At 35.0% G+C, this 23394-nt stretch overlaps 2 protein-coding genes across 3 annotated transcripts in view; one reads left to right on the forward strand and one right to left on the reverse strand.

The window, feature by feature from the left end:
• The window catches only part of UBAC2 (UBA domain containing 2), a 239940-nt gene that overhangs the window by 135463 nt on the left and 81083 nt on the right, over positions 1-23394 (forward strand). The window lies entirely within an intron of this gene.
• GPR183 (G protein-coupled receptor 183) lies at positions 4231-19086 on the reverse strand. Of its 2 annotated transcripts, XM_077158582.1 has the most exons (4): positions 18984-19086; positions 17558-17700; positions 16645-16697; positions 4231-6166 (listed from the first exon to the last, which is right to left on the reverse strand). In XM_077158582.1, exon 4 carries the CDS (start codon positions 6146-6148, stop codon positions 5063-5065), a length of 1086 nt encoding a protein of 361 aa, XP_077014697.1. In that variant the 5' UTR covers positions 6149-6166; positions 16645-16697; positions 17558-17700; positions 18984-19086; the 3' UTR covers positions 4231-5062. The 2 variants fall into 2 exon arrangements, with proteins under 2 accessions (XP_077014697.1, XP_077014696.1); XM_077158581.1 differs by lacking the exon at positions 16645-16697 and having other exon boundaries at positions 4233-6166.

Raw genomic sequence — 23394 nt, forward strand, 5'->3', positions numbered from 1 at the left:
ATGGCTAGTAGGTAGCCAAACTAGAACTGGCCCCCAGTCTCTAGCCCAGTGTATTTTTTTGTTGTTGTTGTTCCTTTACTGTAAGATAATATGCACAGAAGTTTAAAGCTCTGTGGTATAGATTGTAAAAGTCAAATAATTCTAATTCTAATTTACATGCTTTTAATTTTTTCTCATTCTTCATCTCGCTAGTCAATGAACAAATTTTTTTTTTAGTATTCCAAGAATAACAAATTACCATGGACTGAAAAGTGACAAAAATATACCTTTAGAAGGACCAATTTAAGACCAGTGCTTTTCCTTTTAAAATTGTATGGTGGGCGGTGCACTTGTGACTCAGTGGCAGAGTTCTTGCTTGCTGTGCCAGAGACCCGGGTTCGATTCCCTGAGCCTGCCCATGTTTGGAAAAAAAAAAATTGTATGGTACTTTTTAGAGTTTGGCAGGAGTAGTTGCTCTTTTTTTTTTTTTTTTTTTTTTTTTTTTTTACATGGGCAGGCACGGGGAATCGAACCTGGGTCCTCAGGCATGGCAGGCAAGCACTCTTACCTGCTGAGCCACCGTGGCCCAGGAGTAGTTGCTCTTTTTTCTTGAAATAAAAAATCATTTCCAAGCAAAACATATTTCTTATCTAGTTTTAAGTTTTGAGGAAAGAAAGATGGGTGGCTTTAAATAGTCGAAAAAGAATTAAAGGAGCAGGTGAGATTTGGGTGTGAGTGTAAAGAATAAGTGAAAGACACAGAATAATCTACCAGTGAGAACTAAGACCTTGTTATATTCAGGAGACAGTGACAAAACTAACCAGGCCAACTTGGAAGGTATATATTAGACAGTGAAAGAAAATTGGGTCAGAGGGTCCGATCCTGTGGGGAAGGAACTTGTATTTGATGTGGTAAATTGTGGGGGAACTATTCTCAACATCTGAGCATGAAATGATAAAATAAAAATGGAATTAAGAAAGGTTGTGTTTGTTTGCTAGGAGAACTGGATCGTTTCTACATTTTTGTTTTTTTACATTTTGTGTATTGATCTTTTAGTTCCAAATAGGTTAAATACTTTATATGAATCAGTGTAAGCTAGCTTATGTTGTAGTTACAAATTAACCCTGAAACCTCAGTGACTTCATACATAAGTGTGTTTCTTTTTAGTGCCTCTTACCCAACTCAGGGACCCAGGCTGACAACAGTCCCATCATCTGAAACACTGTTGGTCACTGTGGCAGGAGGGTAGAGCTGGTCTCACTCACTGGTCCTTGCTGCTTTCTAATGCTTCAGCTTGGAAGTAGCATATGTCACCTGCCCCCTAATCAAGTCTCTCTGAGGACCAGGGACATACAATTCTACTTGTGTAAAAGAGACAATATAGTGATTGAGTACAGACTCCAGAGCCATATTGCCAGAAGCTAAAGACTGGCTCTATTGTTTTCTAGCTGTGTGACCTTGGGCAAATTACTTACCCTCTATGGGCATAGTTTCCTCATATGTAAAATGGGGATAGTAATAGAATGACTCTCACAGAATTATGAGGCTTGAATGAGTTTATATATTAGATCACTATACTATATAGTTGTTAGCATGTATTTATTATTAATAACAATTTAATCTGTCTTCAAGTACAGCATCCTAAAAGTTTCTCACTCTAGTTGAGAGAGTCAAGTGAAAGAAGTTGTAGTAATTAAGGTATGTGATGGCCAGTGTGTGGACTGGGGTAGTGATACTGGGTGAAGGAAAAAATAGACCTAAGAAAGTGCAAGAAGAAAAAATCCAAGCCGGATTTGTTCAACTAAATACCATGGATGAGAGAAGGATAATCAAATTTCAGGTCTGGGTGACAGGAAGAATAAATCTGGAATTTCCAGGAAAATTAGGGGCTCTTGAGGGCAAGATGATGAGCTGAAGTTCAAATGCAGTGTTGTTGAGATGTCCAAGTCACAGGAGGCCATGGGAAATAGAGGAACAGAGTCTAAGCAAGAGAGTGAATTGCACATTTATCTTAAATGGTGATAGCTTAATGCTCTGAGTCAGGGTACAGGGGTCAGATGGTTTGCATTTAAATCCTAGCTCTACCATTCAGTGTGGCCTTGGTGCTCTAGTTTCCTCATCAGTAAAATGGGGACAATAATAGTACCCATCTCCAAAGGTTGTGAGGATTAAATGAGATAAAGCCTGCAAAGCGCTTAGAAAAGTGGCATGTCATAAATAATAATTGTTTATTCTTAGCTAATTAAGGTTTTAATTGAATAGAAATTGGGGGATTTCTTATGTGATCAGTTCTTAAGAATTTAACATAAAACAGACTTCCATTGGCACCTATTCTCATGAGTTTAGTCCTCCCTGGAGTCAAAAAAATGGGTGAAAAAGTTGTTGCAAGATCACTTCTGATTCACATGCTTTTAATTTTTTCTCATTCTTCATCTTACTAGTCAATGAACAAATGTGTTTTTTTTTTTTTTTTTTTTAGCATTCCAAGAATAACAAATTACCATGGACTGAAAAGTGACGAAAATACACCTTTAGAAGGGCTAATTTAAGACCAGTGCTTTCCCTTTTAAAATTGTATGGCAGGGGTGGGCCACGGTGGCTCAGCAGGCAAGAATGCTTGCCTGCCATGCCAGAGGACCCGGCTTCGATTCCCTGAGCCTGCCCATGTTTGGAAAAAAAAAAAGATTGTATGGCACTTTTTAGAGTTTGGTAGGAGTACTTGCTCTTATTTCTTGAAATAAAAATTATTTCCGAGCAGAACATATTTCTTATCTAGTTTTAAATTGGCCTCTTGGTTAATTAGTTCTGTCCTTTAATATATGGGGTTTAAATTTCAAGTTTTTAGTGGGCACATGCTCTCCATTTACGTAACTATCTTCAATTACACATGTTCTAGCACATGTTATTAAGTAGTTAGGGTGTTTGTTTTTATTGAGAAGTTAAGAACTTCCCAGGTATTTCGATAGGACTTTATACTTTTGTTAGTAATAGTACAGAACATTCTATTTAATTAAATGACTATTTGAAAACCCGCTGTGTGCCAGGCACAGGTGGTGTGTGTACAACAGATGAAGTTCTTAACCTCACAGGCCATACAGCATAGCAGAGTTTGTCATCTACCTACTGTTAGGCTATTTGTCCCTATTTAAGGACTATATAGTCTGTTGGCATATCGCAAAGACTTCTAACATTTTTTTAGGTCTGTAATATCCATTTGTCTTCTTTATGGATAGGATATGGAATTAGGCTTACATTCTTGAGTCTCTAATTTACCTCACACCTTTTCTGAACTTCAATTTCTTTATAAAGCACAGGATTGTAAAAGGAAAACATTACATAATTCATGGAGAATGTCTTAAATTAGTCACACTTCAATATACCTGATTCCATTTCTAACATCTAATATTATTATAAATGCATTTACACTGATTCAAACTAGATTGTTTTGAGGTTTGTTTTTAAATTAAACAAGTGATCCTTTTAGAAATAAAATTAAAGTTATAGAAATGGTAGTTAGACTCATTTGATGGTAGAGAGATGGGGTAAAATACAAAATGATAAACTTAGAGATTCCAAGATTATTTACCATATTACACACTTGCACAAAAGAATACCTTCATTTGGGTAGCATGACCTTTGTGAGTATAGTCATCCTATCTGCCAGCTCAAATTTGTTTTGCCCAAGCCCCCAAATTTCCCCAATATGACATCTCCATTAGGAATGAGACCAATTTTGATCATGGAACATAAAGAAATGAAATGCTATATCAAAGGTCATACTTTCATTTTTATTAATCTTTATAACATGGAAGTATTTTTTTTTATTCTTACGTTACTCATTTTCTACTTTTATCCAGTGAGAAAATTAATCTTCTTAGTGGTTGATTCATCACCATTTACTGAGTACTTTTGGATTTGTATTACATTAACTTCATAAGTAGCCACCTGACCTAAAAGCCACTACAAAAATAGACACTGGTCTTTCTAACACCTTATGAAAACAGCTGAGACACATGGATGGAAGTCAGAATCCTAATGCCTTTCCTTTACTCCCAAATGAAGCAAAAAAAAAAAAAAGGGCAAAACACTAAACTTTATGCAAGGTAACAATAAAAATTCAAAGTATTACTTTTGATGTAGGATTTCATTTCTTTATGTTCCATCAAATGAGTCTTATTTAGGAAGCATAACTGTATATCCCTACCCCAAGCCCACCCTAGTTGTCTTTCTGGTAACCCAACCTGTTGAACTATAGATACAAGATACTTCCAAGTGAAGGAAAAAGTAGTGATTCCCTGGAGACCCGAGGATAACCAAGCATATATGCAAATTCCTTATCCCCAAGAAGGACTTTGCAAGTAGACCGTCCTCTCTTTATATACCTTCATATAGAGTCCTTGTCACGTTCTTGAGCAGTGGGTTCTTAAATACTATACTAGCTATTTGGGGAAAAGTTCAATGCTTTTATTGCCTCAGTCATCATTATCATTTATAAAGTTGATATTTAAATTTATTTTGCTAATTATATTTTTCTTGAAACTTCTGTTAGTGGACAATGAACATTGAGGGACATACTCATAATTTTACAGCATCCTGCTCTTTATTTCAAAAGACTTTTAAAACAAAGTATTATGACTCAAAACAAAACAAAGAAGTGGTGTTATTGAGGTGATATAATCTAAGATCAAAAGAAACATGGATTCAAGGAGTATATTACAATATTAACATTTTTACATTGGCAGTATACCATCTAATCAGTCTTTTTTATTTTGCCAAATTTGGGCAAGAAATATTATGCTTAATTATTCATTAATCTTTTGTTTTTACAGTTGAGGATTATTAAGATAGCCTCTCTTTTGGCATTTTATTTCATTTATAAATTAGAACTTTATGTTATTCTCTTGAGCTGTAAAATTTAAAATAGTTTACTTCTAAATTGAAGGTAGGAATTAGAGCATAACGAAAGTTTCTTTTTAAAAGAACTTCTAATGGGAAATTGAACAACCTTTTTGTTTTATAAGAAAAGTCTTGCAAAGTATTTCATACAGTTTATTTTGCAATAAATCCAAGACTTAATTATTTTTTACTTTCCATTTAAAGACTTGGAATGTATCATCATTTGAGTTTCTGTCATTTCACGTGAGTTTTCTTCGGGGGCTGACCTCACAGCACTAGAAATTGATACACTGACTTGACGTTTCAGCATCCTCATAACCTTTCTCTTGTACCCTTTACAAGCAAAAAAATATATAAAAGGGTCCATGCAGCAGTTGAAGTTCATCAGGCACACTGTAATATGCAGTGAAATCTGGAATGAATGTCTTTGGGCACATTCCAGGGGATCAGGAAAACGAAGCTTCTTAATCATGTGTTGAATAATTGCAACATGGTAAGGTGTAAAGCAGATAACAAATACAAGAATTATAAAAATAATTGTGTTGAGAGCCTTTTTGTTTGCACCAGATTTCTCAGTTAGTGGGTTTTGTTTGGCTGTTTTAAAGAGTTTGCAACAGATTTGAGAATAGCAGATAAGAATGACTGTGAGTGGAAGGATATATCCTATTAAACATGCACCAAGCAGGATCCAGGGAAGAGAGCTTAATTCTCCAAAGTTTGGATATTCCATGCATCTGGTCTTTCCACACTCTTCCTTTGACATAGGACTTATGAGTAGTGGGAGCGTTTGAGCAAATACTAGAATCCAGACAAAGATGCAAACGCCTTTTGCATATTCAATTCTTTTCATCTTATTATATCGCAGAGGGTGCACCACAGCGAAGAACCGGTCAATACTTAGACAGGTCATAAAGTTCACACCTGCATATGTATTGATATAAAATACAAGAGCAGTTATTCTGCAAAAGGCATCACCGATTTTCCAGTCGAAACCCAGTGCATAGTAGGCTATCCGTGTAGGCAGAGCTGTGGTAAAAAGTATATCCGAAATCACCAAATTTGTTGAATATAGTGTGGTAGAGTTGATTTTTTTTCTGTTTTGAAAAATGACAAACAAGGCTAACAAGTTTCCGAAAAGCCCAATGATGAAGACAATGCTATAATGTAGAGGCATTAATATCCTGGCTGTGTCCTGGTGTGCATAAAGATCACATTTATTTCCGTGAGGAGTTGTAAAGGGCGTGGTAAAATTATTATCCATTTTTATATCCATCAGTAGGGTTCAGAGGCTCTAGGAAAGATCAAGAAGGTACATTTAATTAAACCCATGTTTAACTGAAAGCAATATAAACTGCCTTTTATATAAGTAATTTTTTAAATGTCAAGATTTACATCATTTTTTTAAATCTATGCTATATGATATGATTACATATATGACAGAAGTTGGAGGTAAACAAGGTATAAAATTAATGTTTTTACCCTTGTAATTTGGTCACTTTGGCAAAGGAAATCGAACTGCCTAAACAGGGCAGAAATGCATTTTTTAACTAGAAGGGAAACACTACTTTTTATGTAGAAATTCCCCTTTCTTTTTCTGAATCATTGTCTGGTTGAGAAGAAAATCAGCTAAAACACCCCAGATTTCAGAAGGGGCTGAAACTTTGCTTTTATATTGCATTTCAGTTCGACGTTTTCCTTTTCTTTCTTTCTTTCTTTTTTTTTTCTTTTAAGCCAAATGCATATCACTGCCAGGAAATGAAATCAGTCACACATTTATGTAGTGAAATATGAACCTACCACAGTGATCTGATTTGTGTTAACCTAACAAGTATCAGAAACAATCTTAGGCCTTGTTAGGAACTGAAAGTTAGGCTCTCTTAAAAAAAAAAATAAAAAGAAGAAGAAGGAGAAAGAAAGAAAGAAAATAACTTAAGCAACTTAACAGGAAAATGTTTAAATTAATCTTTAAATATCACTTCTCAAGTACCACGATGATACATGCAGTATACGTGACTACATTTGCACGTAGTAGTAAGCATTATGTGTGTAGTATTTTATATACTGCTTTACTCAGTTAACATTTTCAAGGAGCAGTGTAGTATTTGCCTTCTGTGTAGATTTTAGGTAGACATACAGTCTACAATGTCCCAATGTGTTAATGAATAATTTGCTTGGCTACTCCCTTAAAAAAATTTTGGATTATTTACAACTTTTTCATCTTATAAATAATGTTAAGACAGAAATTTCAAGACCTAAATTAAGAAGTGGAAAAGTTCTAGTCATGATGTGCATGACAATGAAATTTGAGAAAACTAGGAAATGACAAATTTTGTCCTGTTATTTTTAGAAGAAAAATAATTTAACTGATAGGACTCTCTGTACAAATTTCTTCTGAAAGCTGCCCAAATTAAAGGACGATTTCAATATTGTGATGATGTTACTATATCCTGAAAGGCAAATGACTCTCCCCACCCATATTCAAAGTACTGACTACAAATCTACTTGCCTAACTGCTGTTTAAATGAATTAGGTCACTGCTTACTTAGTTCTTGCAGTCCGAAAAAGTGTTGCTAAGAGGCATTCAGGATTATCAAAGGATTGCAGAGGTTAATTATTAACACAGTGTTAATTGTTGAAATACAGAAATAAGCCTAAAGCAAAAGAGAACAAAAATGGAAATAAATATTTTATCCAAGTGATGACAGAAAAGGAGAGTATAGGAAAAAGCAAAAATTGAGAATAGTAAATATAAAACACGAAATAAGAGGATAGAAATATGTTATACAAATTCAAATGCACTGAATATTATACTTATTAAGAGTCAGATCATCAGTTTAGAATTTTAAAAAATCTAACTATACTCTTTAGGAGATACATAATTCAGACAAAGTGATTCAGAGAAGTTGAAAATAAAGGATTGGGAAAACACATACCAGGCAAATTCCAACCAATAGAAAGCTGGAGTAGCAGTATTAACGTCAAAAAATAAAATGGAAATTCTAGTAATAGGGTCACAGAAAGTCACTAAAAAAGTTTAAAAAGAACAATTCATAAGGAGATAAAAGTAGTTATGAATTTTTGAACATAACCTCAGCCCCTATAATAGCAAAACTTGACAGAATTTAAAGGAGAAATTGGCAAACCCACAACCAAAATGGGAGATTTTAACATGCTTCTATTAGAATATGCCAAATGAAAAATTAATAATAATAATAAAGACTTAGAAGATTTACCTGACATGGTTTAAAAGCTTTATCTGTTAGAGAGGTTTAGAATCTGTACTCAACAGAATTTGTGCTGAAGGTGCATGTGAGAATTTTCCAATGTTGACCATGACATCCTCAAAAGAAGTCTGAAAACTCTCAGAAAATCATTATTGTAAATATTACATCCCTAGATTACAATGCATTACTAGAAATCAGTAGTAAAAAGATAAAGAATAAGTTTGGAAATTAAAAATTATATTTCTAAAGAATTCATAGATTAAAGAAGAAATCCCAATGGAAATTCTGAAATGCTCAGCACTGCATGACAAGTATTACACATCAAAATTATGGGGTGTATCTAAAGAGTTTATCTGAGGTAAATGTAAAGACTTAAATACAGTTATCTTTTTAAAAGATTGAAAAGAGATAAGTTAAATATTCAGCTTGGGAAGCTGGAAAAGAACTGAATTTGTCCAAAGAGAGTAGGAGAAAATATTAAAGATAATAGTAGAAACTAATGAAATAGAAAATAATAAAAACAAAAAGCAGTATCTATGGAATTTATATTTTGTGCAGGAAAAAAAACTGATTTTTAAGTAAAAAATCATGGAAATTACATTGTGGAAATAAAGTAGAAAAAAATTTTCTAGTAAGTTTGGAAAGACTTCATATGAGAAGCAAGTTTTCAGGAACAAGGGAAAGTCAATATTCCAGGCAAGGCTATAACTTAGGAACAGGCATTAAGAACTTCTTTTATTAAATTTTTCTGATTTCTGTGAAAATGTCTTTTTCTGAAAATTTCAACCAAGGGCTGCCTGACAGAACACATAATAATTCATTTTGAAGAGTGTTTCAAAACAACTTCATGGAAAATAGGCTTTAAAATATATGGTGGGGAAAAAATATATACCTTAGAGTCTCATATTCCTTCATGTAAGTAATTATTACTGTAGAGGTTAAGAAAGTCAAACTAATAGTGAAATTCAGAGAAGAGTATGCCATTGCTTGCCAGTTTTTAAATCTGTCTGACTTCTTTGTTAAAAGAACTATAGCATCCAGTAGAACCAGAAATGTCAGGGCTTCCAGAACATTTTTTAGTCAGGCCTGTTAACACGGTATTATATAAAAACATTAAAAATTGTAAACATATCAAATGTCCATCACCAGGGGATTGGTTAATTTTCTATGCTACAGCCATGTTGTGGAATACTGTGTAACCACTGAAAATGACAATGTAGATGTCTATTTATTGACAGGGAATAATTGTAAGTAAAGAAATCAGATTATACAACATACCACTTTTGGGCTGGGATTGGGAGAGCCCAACCCTGCCTATTTATATTTACACATAGAAAGATGTCCACTTGGATGTATGTGCCAAAACATAATTTTGTATTAATCAGTTAAATTTTTTTGTCTTATTTGTATATTGTAAGTTTTTAACACTGAGCATGAATTGACTGTGAAATGAATAAATAGTTGAATGATTTCTTTCTAATCTGAGGAGAATTTTTTTTTTCAAGTTTCAGCTCTTAAGTCTTGTCATCTGATGTACTTTTCAAAGTTGCCCTTCAGTGCTCTTTATTAACATTTACTGGGTGCCTACTGTGTGTCAGAAGTTTTAAATTGTCTCATATAAACCTTAGAACAACGCTGTGAGGTGAGTATTGTAGTCACCAACTCGCTTTCCAGATGAGAAAACAGTTTCAGAGAGGTTGAAGGTCCTGCCGGTTACTTCTCTCTAGTGGTCTGGCTTCATGTCTCATGTTCTGTCCACTTAATGGTAGGGACAGCTATTTCATACTGGATTCTGTGGTTTCAAAGTAATCTAGGTTTTAAGTGCCATCTTCCTCTATAAATAAACTGCTTAGTCATAATGTGGCCAAATTCACAGCAGAAGAATGAGTCTTCCTAATGACAGTGGGATTCCCACCTCCAGGAGAGAGACCTTTCCAAGTGGGGAGCCAGAACTTTTGGATACTGCACTGTAGAACTCTACATGTGGGATAGCTTAGAAATTATCTTAGGTAAATAAGAATCAAGCTTGTCTTTAAAAAATGTTTATTTTGAATATTTGGTAACCTCTCAAAGATTGATTCCACTACTTAACAATTCTAATATCTCACTTTAGTTCTTATATCTATCTTGTGTATTAAGGCTATCATTTTAACCAATTTTATGATCCTTTCCAAGTTGAAAGAAAGAAAAATTCTTTCATGTTCTTGATTGTTGTTACTCTGTTCTTATATCAACCAATCCCAATTTATTATAACCTTCCTTCAGAGAAACTATTATATACCTTCCTTTAATCATCTTATGGGGTACTATTCTGAATCTTGAAGTACTCCATTCTTTTATTCAGCAATTTTTTTCAGTATCTCCATATACTGGGTCCTGAGAATCAGAAATGATACCTGTTTAATTTGGAGAGTCTAGAACTGAAGGGTGAATGTATAATGTTGAGAATGTTTTATTACCTGAATGAAGTATTATCTCAGTTCCTTCTCATACACACCAATGTTTGCTGGCTCTTTGCATTACAGTGTTCCTCTATCAATCTTTGAATTGTAAATTTCTCTTTTAATCACTTTCCAGGTATAACTTCATATTTATTCTTGATTATATTTTAAATATTTTACATTTTAACTATTATTAGGCACCAACTTCTGAGTGTTACTTAGCACAGATGTGCTGAGTTGGAAATATTATAGCTCATTATTTTTGTTTAGGGAAACGCAAAAATAAGTGTTCTAAATCTTTTTTCTCTAGAGCACTAATATCTGTGAAACTTATAATTTTGTCATAATGCTTTCTAATGAAAAAATATGCAAGATCCATAAGCTGTCCTTAATATTCCAGACAGTAAGGGACGTGAGTCAGGTTGGTGACCTTCACTTTGAAGGCACAGATGAAAGTGAACTGCATGAAGTCTAAAGCTATATTCAGGTTCAACCTAAGGAACAGGGCTCCGTTGGCCTTCAGAACGTCTCTTCTTCCTGAAATTTAGGAACCATCTGACAGTTACCCTCGCGGCCTCTGTGCTGATTCTGTTTTCATTTATGAGCTACAAAGGAGACAATATCTGTTTTGTCTTTGTAGTACAATATTCGATCCTTTTAACTTGACTGTTATCTTAATATGTATAAAATAACAAGTTCTTCCTCAGCAAGGTATTTTCCGAAGTATACCTGTTTTGGTTTTTAGAAGTGGACCTGAATGCATTTTTTCCTCTAGAAATTATTTCATTGCTAACAGAGTTAGAGCTGCTAACATTTCTTTAGATATTATCATCTCATTTTTGCATAACCGGACATGTTGACATGTTACATGTTCTGCCTAGCCACAAAAGAGAAAAAAATAAAAGGCCCAAGAAAAACTAATTTATTAGTGTTCATGAAAATTCTCTAAGCTGTGCTTGTAGTTTAGTCTCTGGAAATATTTACCATGGATACCAGCTTAGAGGCTTTTGTGATTTTTCGTGAAGTATATTTGCATTCTACAATCTTAATTTACTTGCTTGGGTAATTAAAGTATATTGTTAATTTTTATTGGTGGTAAAAACAAAACCAGAAACCCCTTACTGTATTCACTAATTTACAAAGTACTGGAATACCAGCTTTTTAGTTTTGCTTTAAGATTCCTGAAATGTCATCCTTAGCCTTCATATTTATTCTTTTAATAATTGTCAGCCCCTTAAATGAAAAGAGTTGAACCTCTAAGAATTTTGTTTAAATTCAGGCTATAACAATTGCTTGGATGGATCAAGTCATAGTGAAATGATCATTGATAGGAAGTGACTTCTTCAAATAAACTCAAATTTGTGCTCAAGACACAGCTTACATGGTGAGGTAGTAATCTAACTTCGAGTGCCCACAGTGGCCTGCAACAAAGAGAAAATTCCAGAAGCACTTCAGAAAACAAAAGAGGACTCACAAAAATGTGGACATATATATATATATATATATATATATATATATATATATATATATATATGAATTATATATTTTCATTGCTAAATAATAAGTGCTGTTTTATCAGATACCTTTTCTCATTTTTGTTGATACACTGTTCTTACTGTTCTTTCTTGATGAAAGGTGAAGTTGAGGAGAAATTACTAGAGTGGGGGGAAATAAAACCATTGGGAAAGGAGAGGGAAAACAAAGGCTTGGGAATTGGAGTAACAAGGGTATGGTATTACTAAGGAAATAAAGATAAGGATAGATGTGTCAGGGCATCTTGCTGAGGCTGTTTCAGTTATCTGGAGAACAAACATACTCCATGGAAGAAAGAAATCATTAATTATTTCTTCCTCCAGCTATCTGGTTTTGTAAGTATTTGTCAATTATTTGTAAATGTCTCCTCATTGAATATAAATTTTCAAATAATTCTAATATAAATTACAATTTTGGGGTTTACAAAAATATTGTATCAGTTCACACACCCACCATCAAGGCAGAAGTCTGAGTTTCATAGCTTCTCAGCTAACACAGGTATTTTAATTCAAAATACAAATTTCTAATTTATATTAGAATTATTTGAAAATGTCTCCTTGAGTCTGAGTAAACAGGGTTCTCTGAGCTTAGCCTAATGTCACACACACCATATCGTAACAATCAATGATTTTTCTTACCTATTCTTTAATTGACTAAATGTGACATGTGCCTGTAATATATAAGTGGGAAACATTAATTCCTGATTGTGGAAAAGAAATCTGAAGCACAGACAGACTGTGACTTCACAACCTCCCATCACTTCTTCAGTAAAGTCAGTTCGTCTGTTCTATTATGCTGCTGATCTACTACAAGCAACTACTTTAATAGTTAGCGCACACCTTACTAACCTAGTTTAATAAATCTTTGTATGCTATTCATGTGATTTTTTTTCAATCAAGTTTGAGGCCTTAGTTGATAGCTTATGCACATGTCCATGATTCATTTTTTTGAAGGATGTGGGGACTGTTACCCAGAAAGGGTGCTGCAATGGCACTGCCTACATTTACTGAGGGTGGAAAAATGAATGTTCCTGAAAGGACTTCACAGATGCCAGAGTGATTATATTCAGGCTAGACCTGTCAGTGGTCAGGCAGTCTGAAGGGGTCTTCTGGGTCCTAGTTTTCTCTAGCTTGTGGAAGTGTGAAAAAATCGAGGAGCAGTGGTGGGCAGCCTTAGCAAGGACTCATTTGCACTGTGACACTGCTGCTGACACCATGACGTGGTCTGCTCTGACCATCTCTCAGCAGGTCCTCAAAAGGGTCATGTACAGGACAAGACAGGAGAAGTTTGTCAAGACAGTAGCAGTGTTCACCAGTCCGCAAATTCTTCTTTGTGCCTTTTATGATGTCCTGAACTCAGTAGGCACTTAATGAAGATCACCTTCTCCAAGTATGTACATAGTGTTGAAAAGGATGAAAAGTGAAAGGTGCCTGACAGTGTTAATTATTTGGCTAAACACCCACTTGCACATCAGGGTTTTACATATTCCAGCTATTTTTCTTTCACCTTGCACTGATCGTTTATTCCTTGCGTGAGTTTTGACAACTCCAGTACTAACTAGGGAGGTATGAAAGTTATCCAAGGTGGAGACAAAGGAGAGGTAACCTCCTTTGTCTTGAATTACATTATATAATGTAATAAGACTTGAATTACATTATATAATGCTAAGGAGCTATAAGAAAATTAAAGAACCTCACTCGAATTCTCATCTCAGTGTATGCAAGACAAATACTTCATGTTTCTATGTGACAGGAACCCTAACTGCATGCTATAATAAGGTCCTTATAATGAATGTCCATGTAATATTTCTTCTTAGAGTCCAAAATGTTTCTAAAAGTAATACGTTCCTTTTCTTCCTAAATACAAGGGAGTTGTACGTTTTCGGTTTTTGTCTATTAACTCATGGAAATTACGCAGAAACATTAGATGTCCTTATTTTCTGGATAAACAGAATTCTGGAAAAATCATATCATTTGCCAGATTTCTTTCACAGTACAGGTCCCCAAGACAGAGACACGTTCTTGTCTCCATCTCCTTTACCACGACCTCCAGCAGTTAGCTGTTCCTGTGCATCAGCCTTCTGACCCTCTCTGGGCTCCACCTCTCCTCACCATGAATTTATGTCTATCTGGCTGCCTGTGTGTTTACAGCTCTTACTGACTTTCTTCAGGGCACCCTCACTTCTCTCCAGGGCTGTTGCAGTAGCCTCTTCAAAAGGTGCCCCGCTGATCCCTTGGCAAACTGAAAACTCTCTCTTGATATATGATTTCCTTCATGATAAGGGCTCTGCTTCTGTCTTCAGCTGGCTATCTGGCCATATTCCCTTTTATTACGCCCTGACACCAGCCACACTGGACTATACACAATCTTTTGAGTGTCCCATATTCTCTCACAACTCTGTGCCTATTTGTCTGACGCTTTCTCTCCTCCATCCTTGTATCCACAGCTCCTCCTTTCCTTCAAGACTTACTTCCAACTCAGCTGCCTGGAAGCTGTCCATGATCTTCATTCTCTCCTGCTCCCTCTCCAACATCCTCCCAAAAAGGCAGAGTGGGTGTCCTTTCTAGGCTACTGTGCTCTGTAATAGCATCTGTATTGCTGATGCTTTTTTTCTGTTTCCCCCTAGCCTGAAAGTGAATCCCTAAGAGTGGGGACTATATGTTTTTAGTTTCTTATATCTCCAGTTGACCTATGATTGATGCTCAAAAAACACCTATTAAAGAATAGCAAAGTCCTAGCTTTCTTGATCCTCAGAGTTTCCTAATTAGACTACAGTAATCCCTAGATTAATAATGACCAATATTATTGAGCATGGACTATGGGCCAAGCACTGCCCTGGGCACATACACTATTCACTCATTGAATTGTCACAAAACTTTCACAAATCCACTTACTGATGGGGAAGTTGAGGCACAGAGCACTTAAGTGACTTGCCTAAAGACAGAGCTGTTAAGCGTTAGAGTCAAGATTTAAATCCAGGCAGTTTGGCTCTAGAAATCACATTCAGTATCATATGATATATTTTGTCCCTAGTTTCTATTTCCAACCTGATTTGATATTATCAGTAGAAAACAAGTAAAAATAGGAAGACAACCCCAAACTTTAATGTATACCAACTCATGCCTTTCTGAATGAGAGAGAGGTCGAGAGAGGATCAGAAAGGGGAGGGAGGGAGGAGGAAGAAGGATGGATTAGAGAGGGGACGGGAAGAGATAGAGATTGATTTAAATAAAGATATTTGTTAATTTATTTCTAACATATATTAAAGTCGGTAAAAGTTTTATAAATGAATTTAGATTTTATTACTAACAGTATTTTAGTAGTAAAACAATTTGGACTAAAATTTCTTTTGAAAGAGGATAGTGAATACCTAGTATGGCTTTTATGCTAGTTACTTTTAAAACTATTTCCAAGGCATTTACAGGTATTTGCAAGTATCTAACAAAATATTATTATTTCTCTCTCTTGGACTTCCAAGACACCACAAGAATTTTTTTTTACCTTTACAGCTTTCAGAGGATTTTCACATTATATTGACGTCCAGGTCTCTTTGGAAGCTGATAAACTATTCAAAACTGAGGATACTGTAGTCCTTGGCACACACCATACCCTACAGCCTTTAAACAACCCTAGCAGGCCCTTAACCATTGCCGACAGAAAAATAATTACTTGTAAACTCCTTTATTAGATTATAGACTGTTTTTTTAAAAATGTAAACCTTTTAAAGATAACTTTATCTCATACAACATTTTATCCCATAGGGGAACTGTTTCAGAACTTTCCCACAATATAGATATCTAATAAATGCCTATGAGTAAATAAATGAATAAGATTCATATAGTGACCCAAGTTAGTATTTACTCCAGCACTCTAGGAAGCCAGGTGAAAGTAATTCGTAAAAGGAATTTTCATGACAGCCACTCATGTAATACATGCACATGTGAGAATGCCTTGTGGAGTGGTGTGCTCTTTGCAGCGCTATGTCCAAAAAGTACAGTTAACCCCAGGAGAGAAAACGTGCACAGAAATACCAGCAAATGTATAGTCTACATAGTAAGCAGAATCAGCTATATAATCATCCATAGACTCATAGTCTTCATATAACATATTCCATAAAACAAAAACCTGAAAACAGAGTCAAAGAAAATAATTCTCTCAGAAATGGTAGAGAGTGGAAACTTTGCTTATTAGAGCCATCCTTTAGGAGTTAACGGGTGGGGCAGCTAATGATAGCACTTAGTGTGACTAGCAATGTTAAAAGCACTTGGCATACTGTGGTATCGCAACCCATGCCAAACTCTGAAATATGTTCCACAACTGGTTGTGGTGCTGTGCTTTGAAATTTATTGCTTTCTTGTATATATGGAAAAAGAAAAATTGTATATATTTTACAAAAAAGAAAAAGTCCATTGTGATAATAAAAGCATTTGGCATCTCACTACTCCATATTTTACAGTGAAGAAACTGAAGCCAGAGAGGTTCAGTAACTTGTCCAAGGTCACACAGTTTGTAAATAAGAGTCCATGCTCTTAGGTACACTACTAGACACACACACACACAGCTAAGCTTACTTTAAGGAAAGTCTCCTCTCTTGCCAAGAGTTTCTCTTTTCTCCATTCCCAACCTAGACATAAATATTGGCAAATCACTGCATATAACTCACTGTCTTGTAATAGATATTTTTTAGGCACATAGAAATTTTAGAATAATATTTGGAGAAACAAAATGTTTGCAGAAATACCTTAGTGATCATCAAATACATAAAAACCCAACAACAGAGATAGTACTTTTATACTTATCAATTCGAAGTTTGTATTTTGAATTAAAATACCTGTGTTAGCTGAGAGGCTATGAAACTCAGACTTCTGCCTTGATGGTGGGTGTGTGAATTGATAGAATATTTTTGTAACCCCCCAAATTCTAATTTATATCTAATAACTTCAAAAAAAAATACTTATACCCTTTGCTGCAAGATTCTAGCATTGGGATTCTCTCCTGAAAAATAATCTCAGGTTTAGAAAAGACAGTTATGTATATAGATGGTCAAATAGCAAAATGTAATAACTCTTTTTTTTAATAAATTGTGCTGAATGTATATGAAATGTCATATATGTATAGTGTAAGAGTACCCCCTTTTAAGGTGACTTTGTTCCTTTCTCTTAAAAAAAGCAGTCCCTGTGTATTAACTTCATAAAGTATTGGCAGATATTTGCTGGTGTGTGTGTGTTTGGAGTGAGGGGTTCACATGAAAGTTCAAAGTAAGTCCTGTTTCGGGGAAAAGATATTTCTGATATGGTCCTGTTGGCTTGCTCTTAGCTTAATAATAGCTGATTAGAATTGCTAGTCACCAGAGTCTCTACACTACATTAATAATATAATTTTTGCTAGGAATATTTATGACTTTTTTATTGAATAGATAAAACTTATGTTTTCAAAGGTTTTCTTAACAGTTTTTATTGAAAAAGCAAAATTTCTAGTACTTACTTCTCAGTGACTTGTTGGTGCTCCGTGTAGCAGCAGTCAGTACTTGCTCAAACTGATGTAAGTTATCCTTGGCATGTTATTTTAAGAGAGATCATGCAGACATCCTTTTATGGTGGCGACTTTTTTTTTCTGTCATCCTGTGACTGAGCGTAGCAGTAATCAGTTAGCCTCATATATACGTGTGCAGTTTTTTTTTAAATGGGAAGTGAAATTTTTCTGTTTTTTTAAATAGTTATAAAAAAAATCCCTTAAAATTTATAAATTGTTTATGCCTATGGAACTTTATAAAATTTTCTATGAAGGCTTAATTGTTAAAAAAAAAAAAAAAAAGAAAGAAAATTCTGTGAAAGAGACCAAAGCAATAGTCTTAACAAAAAAAGAGGCATAATTACTGATGTTTTCGTATTGATATTCTGTGTAAACTTATGTATGCATTTTAAAATGTTTTAAGGAAAAATGGCAAACTGACAATTCTGTCTGCCCGGAAACTTCGTGTCAGCAAGTGGTATACCCATTCTCTATCTGTTACCAGTTTATAAGAAAGAAACAAAAGTTTAGGTGGGGTGAGAGACAGGTGCATGTGGGTAGGATCAATTAGTATTTTTAGGCAGGAGGCCAACGGAGTCAAGGACTGCATGGACACAAGAATGACAAGAGAGAGGTAAGGGGGGCACTTTGTATTTAAAATTCAGACTCTTCTATTCAGGATGGAAGAAACCTCAACTGTGCACCTTATAATTTTAAACAAACATTGTAACATGGCTGTCAAAATACAGTTTATTTATAAGCTAAATTAATAGGAATATAGTACTCAGAATGAGAGAGGTGAGATTTGCGCTGGACCCAGGACTGATCTGACCATGTGGTCAGTTCTGTGTGCTGCGTTTTGAAAGGGCATAGAGATGACTCAGATGTGCCTGGGATGATGAGGGCTCTAGATAGCAAGTTTTATGGCAAATGATTAAGTGAACTAAGAATGTTTACACTTGGCAGGGATGTGATAATTGTCTTCATGTATTTGAAAGCTATCTCATAGAAAAGGATTTAGATTCTGTATGCCAACAGAGAGTAGCAGGAGAGCCAGTAAGAGGAAGTTACTGGAGACAGCTTTCAGATCAAAATTGAAAGTACTTCTTAAAAGTCTGGGTCATGAAAAATAGAATATGCTGTCTTTCATTTAGAATCTTACATAAACTGGACAACTATTTTCAGGGATGATGTAGAGAGAATTGTATCATTTGGTAGGAATTTGCAACCATATAACCTCAAAGGCTTTCACTGTCAGGATACTGTGAAAATGGCCTAGTGGCTTTAGCCTCTCAGTGGTGTTATTCCATTTGGAAATTTATTAGATTTTTTCTCAGCTCTAAAGTGCTGAGGATCTGTAAAGGAGCATTGTCAAGGACAAGAAAGGGTAACAAATCACCTGAATTTGGGGGTCTTCAGGCTCATGTCTATAAAATAATGGTATAAGTAAGTGATCTCCAAGATAATTCCTAGCACAAAAAGTATTATAAGGGAAGAACACATATTATTGGTGGATAACTATGGTATAATATTCTAGAACTAGTTCATTTAGAACTTGGATTGGAGAATACTTGAAGAAGACACTTAAGAAATTTTTTACTTTGTTTAAAGGCCATCCTGGTAGAGTTGTTTGGTTTTTAAATTTTAAAATAGTTATTGTTAGGTAAAACATCATCATATGATGAAAGACTGAACTAGTTAAGTAAATATTCTAGTAAACGGAATCAACCTTTTTTTTTTCCTTTTGGTACCATAGTAGTCAAGGATATGAAGAAGAGGTGAAATGATAATTGTCCTGTGAGGTGCTTTTGAGGTTTAGTATGTGATGATTTCATGAGCTCATGAACCTTATATTTATTGTTGAAAGTTATCAGCGTTTCTTTAGCTGTGATTTCACTATAAAAGTGGAATTTGAAGCCTTTTCTGTAGAAGAGGTGACATGGACATTTGTGACCTGAACTGACTTTATCTATTATTTTGTTTGTTCTATGATCTAGTATTTAGTCATCATTTAAAATTAGATAGTGATTCTTAACTTTTAAGGAATTTTAAACTTCTCTTCTAATATATGAACTGTGGTCATTAAAATTCCTGTCAGTTGTTTGTTTAGCTTACATTGAATGTAACCTCAAATAAGAACTCTGCTTCAGATTTTTAATTATAGGATCACTATTTGGTGAGCATTTTATTGCTGAATATAAACAGATGAATTTCTATAAATTAAGTGCCTCAAAGAACATGTTCTGTAGTGAGGCACTCTAACTCCATTTAGTGCAATTTAGGCAATCAAAATAGAGTTTTCTTACTATTATCAAGAGACCAACAGTACATATTTTGAATTTATATTAAATGTGTTTTTATCCTATTAAGAGTAAAAAAATAAGGAACGTTTCAGTTCACTTTTTTTTCCCATAGAAAGTACGTTTTACTGTCTGTTTTTACTGTTTTAAAGGAAAATTCATTTATTCAGCAAATATTTATTGAGTATCTACTATGTGCTGGGCATTTGCTCTAGGCACTGAAGATAAACCAGTGAACAAAATAGGCAAAAAGCATTGCTTTTCTAGAGGTAACATTCTAGCAGGTGAGACAGGGTATGTTAGAAAGTTACAGGTACTGTGCAGAAAAAATTAAATGGAGAAAGAAATAGAGAAGGCAGAGAGGGGGTGGAACTGTGAGATGGGGAGGTGGTTGCAGTTTGAAATAAGGTGGTCAGAGAAGGCTCCTCTGAGAAGGTGATATTTGAATAAAGACTGAAGGAAGGGAGTGAATAAATGATGCTGCTGCTTGTGGTAAGATGGTCCGGATGCAGATGCCCTGGGGTGGGGCACCAAGTGTCTGGTTGTGTTTGAATAACACATGCCAGAGTCCAGCGTGGCTGGAGCAGTGTGAGTGCGGGGAGAGTAGTAGAAAACCAGGTCTGAGTTGGGGTTGAAGGCCAGTAATCCAGGGTTTGTGAATGACCTTGGCTTTTACTCTGAGAAAGATGGGATGTCATTAGAGTGACTGACTAACTTGTTCTTTTGAAAAGAAAGCATGTCTGTTTAGCTTCTATCAATGTTAATAACCTAATCAGTTATGTCAGGTTTAAATGGATTGAATTGGGCAAGACAGGTTTTTTTTTGTATATTATCTAGAATAACAATTTAAATGAGTCTCTCTTCCTTAAAATTATGTGATGATTTTTACTTCTTTAAATATTGAGGGTGTATTATACGTAAGAATCATACATGCAAAGCTAAATAAAGTATCGTGCTTTCTCTCAATTAGTAATCTAATTGTAGATTTTTTAAAAATCCTATGTAAATCATTAAAATATGAGTCTCATGATTGTTCAAGAATGAGAGTTATTTCATTGCCAAACACTGCCAGATGCTGGGAGAACTGAGAGAAATAAACTTCATTCCCTGCCATGGGGTGTTCTCAGTCGAGGAGGAGAGCCAGATGAATGCATAGTTAGTGACTAGTCCGTACAATAACAGCTAATAGCCCCACTGTACTGTCTACATACCTCTGTTACTGCCATTCAGTGTTTGAAATTACCTGCTCTTCAGCTCATCCTGCTTTGTAGACAGTGAGAGAGGCTGTCTTACTTCTTTTGGTATCCACAGTTTTTTTTTTAATTAATTAAAGAAAAAAGAAATTAATACAACATTTAGAAATCATTCCATTCTACATATGCAATCAGTAATTCTTAACATCATCACATAGATGCATGATCATCATTTCTTAGTACATTTGCATCGATTTAGGAAAAGAACTAGCAAAACAAGATATAGAATGTTAATATAGAGAAAAAATAAAAATAATAATAGTAAAAAAAAGGACACAAACAAACAGACAAACAAACAAACAGAAAACCTATAGCTCAGATGCAGCTTCATTCAGTGTTTTAACATGATTACTTTACAATTAGGTATTATTGTGCTGTCCATTTTTGAGTTTTTGTATCTAGTCCTGTTGCAGTCTGTATCCCTTCAGCTCCAATTACCCATTATCTTACCCTGTTTCTAAGTCCTGTTGGTCTCTGTTACCAATGACATATTCCAAGTTTATTCTTGAATGTCGGTTCACATCAGTGGGACCATACAGTACTTGTCCTTTAGTTTGTGGCTAGGCTCACTCAGCATAATGTTCTCGGTATCCACAGTTTTGACACAAGGGCCTGACACTTAAGTGTTTAATGATTGTAGATTTCCCTATTCTCTCTATTATTTGTTACATTCTTGGTAGGGACCTGTGGTGCTGCAACCATTCACAACTTTTGCAATATTTTTTTGTTTTTAATATTAGAATTGAAAGGACAGTGAATGATTTCCACTAACATAGCCTCCATCAGAGTGAGAAAATCCATGAGAGACCAGGAGGGTCTGGTTTCCATAAAAATAGTAATAAAAATAGTAATGTGGAAGTGAAGAATTCCTTGCATTTTTCTCATGGTAAAGAAGGTATTCTTTGTACAGGTATCACTGTCAAAAATGTGGGGTGGGAATAGACTAGGTAATTAAGCTAAATTTTTAACACAAAACTGGTGTAAATGTGAGCCCAAACCACTTTCCTCATTCACATTACCTGCCTAGACCTCCCAGGTATGTAAGTTTGCAACCCTGAGTCTAGTTTCATGGGACTGTTTCTGACTCAGAGACATACATGTAGCTCCAGTGCCTGGCGTGCTGCCTCACACCTGGTAAATGCCGGGTGGATTCACTGGATCAGTAAAACCAGAGTCTCTTTGACTGAGAAGTACTAGCTGATGGAGGAGTCAGGGGAGTCTTTTCTGAGAAGAGTTTAACTGTGTCATACAAGTTATATATTAGTTTCCTAGGCAGAAAAATGGAAAGGATATTTTAGTTCAAAAGAGTAAAGTGTCATTTTGTAGTCGTAAAGGAACCTAATGTGCCCAGGGAGTAGCTCTGTATGTGAGTGTGAAAGAGGGTTAGACCAATTCAGGAAACTGGAGAGCAGGGCAGTTGTGGGAAACTACATCCATAAGAAAGTATTGGAGGGCTTTGCTATTTCATGTTAATATTTAATTTTGTGTTTGGATACTGGGAGCCTGTGAGAGGAAGGATTTCAAGCAGGAGAGTGAGAGGATCAGAGTTGTATTTTGGGAAGAGAATACCGTTGAAGTGTTAAGGATGGATTAAAGAGAAAGATGCGTTTGACTTTTGAATATGTCAAGTTGAAGTTATTAGTGATGCTTTCAGTTAAAAATTGGGTAGCAAAGTCTGGGTAAGGGGATAGGCTGAAGTTTGGGACTCACTTCATTTTCTTCATTGAAGCTATCAAAGGGGGTTGAGATTTTACAGGGAGAGAGTAGAGCGTGAAGCAAAGAATATAATGGAAACTTGGAGAGGGCAGAAAAAAAGTGGACAAGAAATAGTTGGGAAACATGAATAAGAATTTAAAGCAAGAGACGGAAGGAATTTGAAAAAGGGAGGACAGGAATGATAAGAAGGGTCAAGTGCTGTGATAATATTTTATTGGATAAAGTCTGAGATGAAGGTCTGGATTTGACCATGAGGAATTCTAATGTTTGTTGATGATGGTTTGTCTAGTGTCTTTTGTTGTGCTTTAAGTTATCTGTGGGAAGATAACTTTATAAATATTCTCACAATGTCCAATAATTAATTAGTAGTTGGTGAGCCACTTCTTTGCTGTGGTTTGGGGAGGTCAACAAGGATAAGATAAAGTTTTTCTGAATTGTTATATACAGTACATATTATTTTGGAAGTTTATACGTGTGTGAAAACCAACTTATGCGTTTCATACTGAAATAGGATCATAAATAGTGTTAGTTCAAATAAACA

Source organism: Tamandua tetradactyla, chromosome 4, assembly GCF_023851605.1.
Source record: "Tamandua tetradactyla isolate mTamTet1 chromosome 4, mTamTet1.pri, whole genome shotgun sequence".
Taxonomy (NCBI): Eukaryota; Metazoa; Chordata; class Mammalia; order Pilosa; family Myrmecophagidae; genus Tamandua; species Tamandua tetradactyla.